The sequence below is a fragment of the Vicugna pacos genome, chromosome 9 (assembly GCF_048564905.1).
Source record: "Vicugna pacos chromosome 9, VicPac4, whole genome shotgun sequence".
NCBI classification, from domain to species: Eukaryota; Metazoa; Chordata; class Mammalia; order Artiodactyla; family Camelidae; genus Vicugna; species Vicugna pacos.
Window position 1 is genome coordinate 72393708 of NC_132995.1, and position 12863 is coordinate 72406570.

At 33.8% G+C, this 12863-nt stretch overlaps 1 protein-coding gene across 9 annotated transcripts in view; it reads right to left on the reverse strand.

Annotated features, from left to right (window-relative positions):
* The window catches only part of PTBP2 (polypyrimidine tract binding protein 2), a 70442-nt gene that overhangs the window by 13087 nt on the left and 44492 nt on the right, over positions 1–12863 (reverse strand). For 6 of the 9 annotated variants that reach the window (XR_012075996.1, XR_012075995.1, XM_072968156.1 and 3 more), the window contains exon 8: positions 10376–10571. Coding sequence is in view for 6 of the 9 variants with exons in the window: in XM_072968156.1 (XP_072824257.1) it covers positions 10376–10571 (196 nt within the window). In the remaining 3 variants the exon portion in view is untranslated. Of the gene's footprint in view, positions 1–9729; positions 9775–10375; positions 10572–12863 lie in introns of all 9 variants that reach the window. The other 3 variants (XR_012075994.1, XM_072968157.1, XM_072968152.1) reach the window with 1 other exon arrangement.

Sequence of the window (12863 nt, forward strand, 5' to 3'; positions counted from 1 at the left end):
GTCCTTCATTTCCCCTTCCTGACTCCATTCTCACGGATCATCTCAATCCTCCTACGCCCACACAACCCTGAGCCCGCTCACGGCCGGTGTGATGACCAGTCCCCTTCCTGTTCGCCCATGGCCAGACCTGAGCGTGCAGCCCGAGCGAGCTGCAGTGCCTGCTGCGAACCCTTCAACGCTCTGCAGTGCCAGGCCCGGGTAAACCTGGGCTTACATTTGGGCTATGCTTTTCATTTGGATTTGTAAAGTATTACAGTGAACACACACACACACACACACACACCCCAAAACTGATTCCACAAACATGATGTTGTTCAGTGTCAGCAGTTTTCTAGTCTATTTTCAAGAGTTCCCTAAAATTCCACCAGACGTATGTCTTGCACCCTATTTTCAATCTCGTTATGTTCATCAAGTATCTTGTACGACTAGGTTCACAATTCTCTCAAAATTTTCAATCGATTAGTTCTTACAAAGGTCCTAAGAAGTATCTCTGTATTTCCTAGGCCCCAGCATTTCCACTATACTCCTGATTCAACCCACTACAATCAAGTCTAGGACTTAAGCTAGCCTTCAAAGCAAATACTAGCGAGTATGAAGTGAGCATTCATTTTACACAACAGGCACTGTGCAAGGTTCTTTTACTTGTATTATTAACACATTTAACCCTCACACTAGCCTTAGAACGTGGGCATTACCATCATTATATCCATTACAAATGTGAAAGCTGAGACTGAAGCTGAGCCAGCTTTTGAACTGAGGACGTCTGGACTTGGAGCCCACACTTAATGATGAAGCATACTTCCTCGCTGCCAACATTTCTACTTGGGCCCTGATTTGCTCTTCAACTACCATCCCATTTCTCCTTCCTTACTACAGCACACTTCTTCAATGAGCAGTAAAAACTATCATATTTACATCTTTAATCCTTTATAATTTGATTTATACTTACTCCTGTGAATAAGGATAAACCTTATGGTAACTACTGAACTGAATAGGCACTTCTCATTTTAATCCTATTTCATCCCTCAATTTCTTGCTGCTTTATTTTTCCCACAATATAAATGGGCACTGCTTAAAGTTTCAAGTCTTTAACCTTCCTGCTGGCTTATACCCGGGAATTTTAAACCAAAGTTTTAAATATCACTCTTCTGGCCTTTCAGAGCCTCAGTCCCACAGAACTCCTGTCCCTGCTAGGTGGGCTCCCCATAAGCTTCACTCTTCAGGAGTAACCGTATCAATAAGACGCCAAGCCCTATTACTTTTATGTTTTATTTTTCCCGTATCTGTTTCTTTCTATTCTCATTTCTATCCCTACTTCAGACTGACAATTGTATCTTACCGAGACTAAGAGTCCCCAGTCTACTCCTTGGGACAGCATCCGTTCCAAGATCCAGCCCCAAGCTAGTTTTTTCTGGTATCACTGCCTTTCATATTTTTCCCGTTACCCTAATGTTTCATTCACAACTGAGTATCTGTCATTCCCTTATAACATGCATAATATATTCTTTATCACATCTGCTCATGTTATATTTTAAAAATCCTTTATTCTTATCCAAATCAAATGGACTTTGGCCCATAAAACCCTTCCATTTTTTTCTTTTGCATGATGAATTACTCATTTCATTATGCTCTAATATTACACTAACTTTATTATATATTTCAGTTTGCCTCACATTAGAATTACTTGAATGTTTGCTGTCTCCACCAGATTATAAAGCAGATCATAAACACAAAAATAATACAATAAATGAATAAACCAGGGTGCCACTGAGGTGAGGCAGAATCCCTTCAGGAATGTGAAAAGCTCATGGCAATTACTTAAGATGAGTATCAGAAAACTCTAGAAAGTGGGGCAAAAAGGAAAGGTAGATTCAGAGGGAGAATATCATTTTAAAATTAAAATCAAGATTAAGAGGAAAAAGAAAATATAGACACTAAATGGAAGAGAAAATGAAGTTAGGAAGAACTTGGAAAGAAAAAAAATTTAAATAAAATTTCCTGGATATATCATTGCTTTCTTGGTGTGTGTTTATAGAGTGTGAAAATCTTCTGCATAATTTTTATCCCCCTTAGATAGAGGCATATTTTTATACTATGGTCACAAATATATAGTTTTTCTTCTACTAACTGCAGAAGTAGAAGTAAATACGCTTGAGAAGGCTCTTCTTTGTTTTAGCCATAACATATTTAAACTGTCAACTCTTAAAAGCAACATTTTTTCAAGATTAAATCTACAGTCTGATTTAATTTAAATCTATCTTCTTCTATAACCCAAAGGCTGGAGTTGATTCCCACTGATTTCAGGCTGTTTAACTTTTAAGAACATGAACATGAGAGAAGTTTTCACACACATGACAAGCTATCATGGAAAAGAAGGTAAAAATAGGTTAATAGAAGAAATTTCTTAAAGCTACAGCTGAGAAAAATACAATGGGTGACTATACCACATCAGCTCAAGCAAAGCCTTTGCAATCATCCATTAAGAACTTTGAATGCAAATCTGTGCCCCGGATGTTAAAAAGCAGCCTGCAAGTAACACCTGAGTCTCACAGTAACAAGCTTATTCCACTGATGAATGCTGGTGAGTAAGTAAGTACGAGTGGATGCAATAAGCATTTCTTCTATGTTTACATCACATCTGTGGTCCTTCAAACTATGCAGCTACCACCAACCATTTCCTTTGCTAAGAAGACAAGAAATTCCAGATTTAAACATACTATTTAAAATGTACTCAAAGAGTTAAACTATATGTTAGTGCTTGAAGTTAATTTATGATTCACAACTTAAAATTTTACCCAAATTTTAAAATGAACAATTCTACCTCAGCCCTTACAACTTTTCTGAGACATTTTAAAGACTGAAAAAACTAATATATTTAAAATTCAGCCATAGAGAAATAAAGGATAGTTCAATAATCCAAGGAACTCAACATCATTGTCTAAGAATGCGCACAGACAGACGGAGGCAAGCTTAACTATAGTTTCTAAATTCTTAGTTGTTAAAACAGCAATAAAATGAGAAAAAGAAAGTTATCAGACAGGTATTTTCATGAACTTTGGACCAAATATTTCTGATTTATTTTGAACATGATAAAATACTGCTTTTTAATTACATGATTTTAAAATTTTTAGTTTTACCATGGCATTCAGTGGTATGCTTTAAAAATCAATGCAGTTTTAAAAAAAAAAATCTATGTAGTTTAACAGTTCCAGGAAATAGTTCTAGGATGTTTGCTAATTTGTGAGTAATTACTTTGGTCTCCTGGAGGACAGCTTTCAAATGTGTCTACATTAGCTGAGTTATTTGGTTTGATTTTATGGCCATAAGTTTCTTTGCTATAATTAGTCTTATAATAATATTATAAATTATGTGTTGCTAAATTTAAGATTTTGTTATGTAAGTTTTTATATTTATGAAAAACAAATTCAGTTTGCTATATTGTGTTTTGCATATTATGTATTATGAATGTATATATATGATCTTTTATATTTATCTCTCTCTTTTGGGTCCAATTTTAGATGGATACATGAACAATACTCAAATTTGGTTTTGTAATCATGATATAAACATTGAATGGACTTGGCAAAAAAAAAAGATCTGTCATGGCAACAGAAAACATATTACTATACGAAAAGAGAAGGAAATTAAAACTATAGGGTTTAAATATTTATTGTATAAATGACATTATGCTACATTAACTCCACAAGGGGGAAAAAAGGCAGGCTAAAAGGCCTAGCTAATCTATAGCACATTTTATTCTATTGCTTATTATTTGGGAGCATGAATTTTAGAGCCAGACTGCCTGGCTGTCTCAGCCCCTCACTAATCACTGGAATCTAAGTAAACTGCTCATCTCTTTGTGCTCCAGTTTATAAATCTGTACAACAGGGGCAACTAACTTCATTCAGGAGTGATGTGAAGATTAACTCACAGGTAAAGGGCTAAGAAGGATGCCTGGCACACAATACATCTCATAAGTGATCAGCTGTTACTAACACTCACACACAGCAGACAACCTTTTGGTTCCTAGGATTGAGACAATTCCATTTTAAGGCATAGTATTTCAAATTCTGCCACAAAAATACATAAAATGAAGAACTGTAAGCAACACTAGTGGAAACTAAGTTACTACTTTTAAAGTAATAAATTTCTTAATAATTATTCCTATGGTAGGAACTACCCCAAAGGGATCTATCTGAGGTATTTTGATAGTAGAGACAACTTTTACAGGGAGAGCAAATGGTGGCAGGAAAAACAGCTAAATCCCTTCTATCAATTATCAATCATCCCCCAAAATTCCCGCTCCATAGAAACTGGTATATGTGCATCTTTAAGACTTCTTTTCACCAGCATTTTTTTTTTTTAGAGTAGTCTATTTAATGGCCTACATCACAAAAATTAACTGGGAGTCGCCTTACGAACTCATGAAAATTCCAAGTGGCAATTTTATTCTTCCTAAGCTCTGGGCTATTGAATGGTTCAGTAAAATAATAAACAAGAATATCCAAATAGCATTCATTTTTAGAGGATACTGAAGCCCTGAACAGCCTAAATTTATTAAATAGTATCTAGAAGACAACAGTAAATGTATTTTATTTTCTAAAACACACACACACTGTAAGAAAATATATGATTACTACTCTATTAGCTCAATACTACAACAATTAATTTCCAATTAGTCTCATTCTCTAGTTTTTCCCACTCATCACTCTACTATAATACCATATATAAGACAGTAATGTTTCACAAAAGATATTTGTTTTTACTGCACACCTTACAGAATCAAATTAAAAAGAACAAGCAGGCACAGACCGAACACACACGGATACAAGAGAAAAAACACCTGAGGAATGTTAATCTTCTGATTGAATAGATAACTCAAACTTGTATCTGGAGGTTATTTTCTCTCCCAGTTAGCTTTAAGAGAGAAGTGATTTATAGCCTATTAGTTCTAATGAATAAATATGAATGCTTCCAGGTTATTTTATGGGATGAATTTTTTTCTTTGAGATAAACATGTCTCCGTTTTTATTAGCTCTCTTCAGTCCTTGATCCAACCCTCTTACTTTTTTAGGCCAATAAGACAAAAAAATAGTAATTACGTAATTCAATAAAACCACTCACCCCTAGACTAAAGTCACTAACTCTAAGCAGTGTGGGGCTACCAACACCTGAAGTAATCAAGGTTTCAAAAGTTCAAAGGAGAAGCTGGGAAGAATCTGGACTGTGCCCATTCATAAACAAGCTTAAGTAATTAACTAAGAACAAGCAAAACTAGGCACAAACTTCCACTAAAAATTAGTAAATAAAAATAAGGACTTAACTGTCCTGCACAAACTAAATAGCTAGCTGATAAGGAACACTACTTTACAAACACTGCCAACTAATTTACTGCAGAAGGATGTGTAAATTGGGGGGGGGGACCAACGGGACCAACATGTGCAACCTGCAGATAAAGTAAATTAAGGCAGCAATTACTAGTGAGCACTAAAACTAATAGAAAAACATAATGGAAGAATCAGAATGCCATCACCTGGAACCAAAATCAATCTTAAAGCATCACTAAAATCACTCAAAGTGGGACAACCAGATGTTTCATGTTTCCAACTGACATCACAAGGAATATCTTGCTTTAAAATGTAGATATTCTTGTTTTAAAAATATAAATAACAAAATCTGAATCTAATCAAGCTTTTGGAGTTCATATAAAAAATGCAGTGAATGGAGGAATAAAACAAGATGAACTATAAGGAAATAGCCAGACCAATCCAAACTGCAGCACTTTCTAAAGGGCTATAATTAGATTTCTTCAACAAGCCAAAGGAGCCGAGGGTGGGAGCAGAGGGACGAGCAACAGACACCTGGGAGACTTCACCTCTAAATGTCCTTGGCGATCCTTGAGAGGATCCCATTCTAAACAAATCAAAACATTTTTTGAGACAATCGGGGAAATCTGAAGATCGACTGGGTATTAAGTAACATTAAGAAATCACTGTCAGCTTTGACAGGTATGATATTATGGCTTGGTAAGAAAATGTCATTATTTTAGAGAAATTATGATAATGTTTGAGACGACATGATGTTAAGGATTTGCTTCAAAATACAATAGAAAAAATGAACAGATAAAACAAGTGTGTGAACTGGTGAACAGATAATGGATATGTGGGATTCATTGTATTAGTATATGACAAGCAAAATCTCTGATAAAGTTTTTTTAATAATTGCCATGTAAATAACCCATTCAAAAGTAAAAAAAAACTTTCAGAAATCATTAAGAAGTAAGTTTTAAAATATTAAGTTTAAAATAAGTTTTAAAAAATTTTAAAAACAGGTTTACTCGTTAATTTTATGCACCATAAACACATAGAAAAGAAAACCAAAGTAAATTCAATTTAACAGCTAAATTAAACAATATTCTATCAGAAAAACTGTACCAACAGATTTACATGGCATGAATAAAGAAAAACATTAAAATACTGCTCAATAGCTATAAAGAATGCTTTTATGAGAACACTAATAACTTGCTAAAAAGTTAAAATATGGCATCTGAAAAATTACAGACTTTTCTCTACAGCAATAATTCTCAACTCCCAATAAACAGTAAAACTGTCTTGGAATCTTAAAAAATTACAAATGCATGGGACCCACTCCTAATGATTCTTAGTCTAAGGTACCTGGTGATTCTGATGTGCAGGGAAGTTTGAGAAACACTGTTTTATGAGGACTACATATTTACCCATATGGATAAGTGCTTACTGTATCTGTTATCAATTATCTTAACGTCAACAGATAACCTATACAAAGTTTGCTTTGCCTTACTGTTAAAATCATATGAGAATGGCTGCTACTTGATACAACTCAAAATACATGGAAAGCTCTAAAGTATTCTTTGTACGTATTGTCTGCACCAGTTTTTAAAATGTAGACAACATGATCATGAAAAATTACTTACAGCAATTTTTCTAAAAGTGATCCACCCCTTAATAAATTAACTACACTTCTTACACATGATAAAATGATCATTATAACATCTCAATTTATAATCTCAAGAATTTTTCATCACCTTCTTCATTGATGCAGAATACGTGAGTAACTGTTAGTCTGCCAGGTTTGTGATTATGTATTTTAGATGTCAGATTTCTAACTAATTACAAATCACTCAGTCTCCATTCTTGAATAAATAACATTTTCAGACACTGATTTTCTAGCACTAAAAGAAAAAAGTAGAGAAGCCAGGCATAAATTCTAATCTCAAAAAAAAAACCTGTATAAATCAATCAAAATTTGTAACACTGATTCCAAAGTAATTCAATTTAATCAATAGTGTTTAAGTATAAAAATCATACATGGTAAAGTGAATCCTCCTACATATTCAGCAGAGATTTATAACCTGGTATTTACGTTCTTACAGTTTTTTTGAAATAAAGACTAATCAATTATTTCATTTTGAACAGCACTGCTTAATGAAGACTCAAGCAGGAAACGGGTACCACTGATTGCAGTTTCTTGTACTCTGAAGTAACCTGACTTCAAACATCACTGGGGGCAAATGAATGTAGAAAATATTTTGGTTACCATTCCAGAAGGCATGATCTCACTAAAGCAATACCGTGTGACACTCTGAAGAGTGTCTTAAGACTATGTTAGAAAGCAAAGCAGTAAGAGGTTCCTCATAAAGATCACAGCATCCACCAAACGCGTGTGCACATGTGTGTGTGTGCGTGGGGGGTTTACTTTAATGTCCTATAAATGGACATTTTTGGATTGAGATGAATTATTTTACAATACTTTTCCTATAACTGGTCAGTCTAAAACACATGTATAAAGTTAAAGGCTTAGCTCATAACAAATACGAACATAGTATTAACACATTTTACGTTTGTACATCCCAACAGAAAGAAGTCAGACAACTAATTCAGAGACTTAATTAAAATAACATGACATATTCTAATCAAATTAATATTCTAGCAAATAAAAAAAAAAACTCAATGCTGGTAGGGGGAAAAGTAGGAGAGCCAGTCTCATTTACCATCCATGTTAATATAAATTAGTATCACCATTTTAGAAAGAAATTTGCAGGAAGAATCAGAAAGCTTTAACATTTTCTTTGGCCCCGTAATTCTAGTTTTAGGAATCTAGTCTAAGGAAACAGTCTGAGAAACAAAAAATACAGGTGTTGGTCACAATGCCGCTTATATTAATAAACAGTATAAAAGTTGACTAACTGTCCAACAAACACACTTTCAAAAGCATTTGTATATCCATTATAACATGCTACGCAGCTATCAGAATTATTTTTTCCAAAAAATTCTTAGAATGACAATTCAAGTAACACACAAAACTGCAAGGGAAAATACATCAAAATATAAGTTGTTATCCTTATAAATTGTAAGTAAATTCTATTATTTTAAAACTTAAAACTCACCCACTTTCAAAAACTATTTGACAACATTTAAAATAAAAAACCCAGTTATAACAAAATGCAAAACCATTAACATAGGTAAGGAATGCAAATTCATGTATTTTAACCACAAAATATTTTCCTTTCCTTATCAGGCAGAGTGCAGGAACAAAAACATAGGCATACCTGAGAGAGATTGTGGGTTTAGTTCCAGACCACCACAATAAAGCAAGTGTCACAATAGAGTAAGTCATCGTAATAAAGCGAAGCACACACTTTTTCTGTTTTCCCAGTGCATGTAACAGCTCTTGCATGCTTACACTACATACGAAGAGTATGTTTACACTGTAGTATAGTCTTAAGTGCACAAATAGCACTACATCTAAAACAACGTTAAAAATACTTTACTGTTAAAAAATGCTAACCAGTATCTGACAACGCAGGGTTGCCACAAACCTTCAATCTGTAAAAAGCACACTATCTGGGAAGCACAGTAAAACAAGGTATACCAGTATATTATATTAAAACAGTCACCACAGAGCTGGAAGAAGACCCCAGACAAATTTATTTATTAAGAACTAAGCAACTTTACTCACATTCTTTTAATTCAAAAGTGCAGAACACTTGAAAAATAAATAATAAAAGTACTGAATAAGATAGCAGATAGTTATGCCAAGGCTTCATAATCTTTCATCAGACTCTGTATTTATTATGACTGTTTCAAAACATTCACCATGCAATTACAAGGAAAACGACGATGAATTCTCTAGAAGAATCCAAGTGCCCATACTGTGACAAAACTATTAACTTGTAAGCTGAGTTGAGGGAATAAAGGCTTAAATTAGGCCCATAAAGTGGTACAGATTCTCTCAAGAATTTTATCAACCTAAAGAATCTATCATGATAAACTGCTATGACTTGTGCTAGATGAATCAGAAAATTAGAATAAAGAGTCAGTTTTGTCTAAGACTACCAGAATTAATTTCAAGTATCAATTGCTTCTCCCGTGCATTAGTGTGTCTCTGTTCACAGATGAACCACTTACAGCACACATTTACAAATGGACAACACAACTGTTACATACACACAATAAACAAGTATCTATTTCCAAGGATTACTTCATTATAATGCTTTTTCTTTTTAAACTGATGAACATAAACTAAACTAAGAGCTAGTTTGTGACTCATCAATCTTGGGTTCCATATGTATAGAAACTGTCATTTAAAGACAATCTTATAAATTTCAGAAACCAAAAATTTCCTGAACACATCAAATCAAACCGTAAAATTTCATCTTATGTTATAAATCACATCAGTTATTTTACTTACAAAATAACATTTGCCCTTCTTTTTTCTTCATCTTGACTCTATCAACTATTAGTTGCAAATTTTTGTAGGATTTTTTGGTTAGGCGAGTCAAATCCATTGTAGAACGAGGTGAAATATAATGAAGACAAAATGCAAATAAATACCAAAATAAATTTTACATAAAATTTTTTCTAGTGAAAATTGTTTTTTACGAGAGGCTATAACACGCTTTAAAAAAACTCATACACCTACTCCCATTACATGTTGTATCTGTTAACTTTTTGCTGTTTTTATGCAGGGCTAAATTAAAACAATCTGATTAGCCCTAAAGAATATGCACAAAGGACCTAGACTTAACTCTAAGCAGCATGACATCAAATTCACAGTGTAATTATTTTAAGAACTCAACAGTATTCCTTCATCAGAGCTTTACTTCTTGTATTTTGAGAGAGAAAATGAGGGTGGTGAAAGAAATGTAACTGATATAATTTTAATTATAGTTATGAATTTAGGGTTTTTTTCACAACAGATTCATACCTGAGAAAAATAAAACCTAATATAATTTCATATATTCTAAAATAGATTCATCATACTTACTGGAGTTTAACAGGCACTTTTCCCGTTTGGCAAAGTGGGAGAAAAGCGGTACAGACAATAAAAATCCTACCTAAGAGGGATGTCTCCTTGGCAAATGCTGCAGCAATAGCTGGGTCCAGTGCGGGCTGTCCATCTCCAGATGGAAGATCAGGCCGAGTATAATCCCTACTTTTATCATTGTTGTATTTTACATTCAAATTTACAAGTTTGGAAAAATCAATCCTTAGGGTACAGCAAGCATTATAAATGTTCTGACCATCTAGGGCCTGTAAAAGTAAACAAAGCATATCAACAATCTTCACAGATAAAAATTAGAGAAAGTATCACTGTAACAATAAATTCAACAATGAAAACCTGCACATAAAAGCCACCAGGAAAGGGATGAAATTCCATGCCGTGTTCTTTGCTATCCCAGCTGAATATACATTGGTTTCCACAAACACTATCTTCTTTAAATAGGAAGTACTACTTAAATCTAAAATACAACCAGTTAAACATATGTGCTAATACTTTGAATTAAAAAAATCTGCCAACATTTTAATTAATAAAAACAAGGGTCACAAATATATCACTCTTCCCAAAACAGGACCATAAAATTTTGTACAATACTTTAAAGTTAATTTTACTATACATATACTTGTTGCTGGATGGCAATGTAAGAACTGGTAATATTTTATAGGGTAACTGCTATTTGATGCCACATTAAATGAGTTGCCTCAAGACAAATAAATATCACTAGAATGCAAAACAGCAATTTCCATGAAATAGGGCAAAACCTATTATCTTCCTTAACCTGAGATGTTCAACTTGAATCAGAATAACTTGTTGAACAGGCAAATCCAATGTCATCCCAGGAAGTTCTGGACTGGAAGGGTACAAGCTCGAGAGTTGAAAATCTACAATTAGGTCATCCTGAGCAAGTTATTAAACTTTTCTGAATCTCAGAATCTCTCTGAATCTGGAAAACAGAGAGGACAGTGGCCTCCGTGCTTTGTCATAGGGTTATTACGAGGATTAGGAAAAAAGATCACATATGTAAAAAGTACATCATGAATTATAAAGGACTGTGTGCTGTTATGATTATTATGTTTTTGTCTGTTCCTATATAATCACGATTTCTACTCCAGCTGGATAGACGCCTGGAACAAACTAAAGAACGTGGGAATACACTGTTAGTTTTTCATTAGAAGAATAAACATTTACCATATAAAATAATAGACATGTTTAGCTCTATAGATCACCTTGAAAAGGAAGTAACAGTTGTTCTAATAACAAAACATAAACAGAGCAAGCCTGATGTTTATGTAGACCAAGATATATTAGGTGTGTAAATCTGGAACTATATTATATTAAAATTAGACCAACATATTTTTCACACTTGATGTTTGAAAGAGAATTTTTATACTACCTCATTTGACTACTTTGTCATACTGTTCACTAAGAAAAGTAAGTGAAACAGACTTAAAAATAGTCAAGAGTATCCTGTTATGGAAAAAGCCTCTATAGTTGCTTAAATATATAATAAAGCTTGTAATTCAAATATTCCCACTCTCTGAAAGAAAACCCTTTCCTTTCATATACAAAATTAAGCTTTATGTGACTATATTTACCAAGCTAAAAACTAACCTAAAAAATAATTCAACACAAGTTCACTCTGAAATGAATACAAGATTGGTGAAAACTCACTTAAAGGGACTACACCAGGATTTGTATTATATTCGAACCAGGGAAGGCACCTATCATACGAGAATGAAAGCCAAGCATCCACTCTCAGCCAGAGTAATATAAATTTAATTCAATATCCTGCTGTAAAGGCAAACAAAGCTTTGAAAAACAGGTCTCCATTTACTCATTTCTATAGGAAAAATGTTGAAACAAGGAATAGGATCTACATTTCTACCCAATATGTGAATATCTAAAGATGAGCTGCAAAACTCACTCACAGGTGACTACTTCAATAATGGTAAAGAAAAAAATACTATTTTGTACAAAATTACCTGGCTTTGGGGTCACAGTAACTAGATTAATGCAAAAAGTTCAGATACAGAATTACTAACTTCAAATAAGGAGTTTCTCTGGGGCTGAGATCTTTCAAAGAGGTCGACGGCCAAACAGCTACAATGAATAATGCCAACTGCTAGAACGCCGTCTAGAAACACTTGACATTCTCATTTTAATTTAAAAAAAAAAAAAAAAGAAACCACTTTTATGTAGGTGGGAGATACGTAAGTACACCTATGGCACACAAGCTGGAAAAATCAGCAAACAATATGTAGATTAAAATCACCTGTCACCAATGTAAGAGAGGACAAGAATTGAGGATGCCAGAGAACAGGAATCCAGGCAGTTTCAACAGTTGGCTGAGGTGACTCCAAAGGAGGTAAGGCGAAAAATCAAATCAAACTATCTATGCAAGCTCTCTTCAAGCTCACGTATTAGTAAAGCTCCAGGAAATAATACAAGCACACAAATCAGTCTGTGTTCAGCCATCAGGACTGCAGTGATCTTGCTGGAACAGACTTCTGATAGTAAAAGCTCAAGTTAATTTGCAGAAAAGA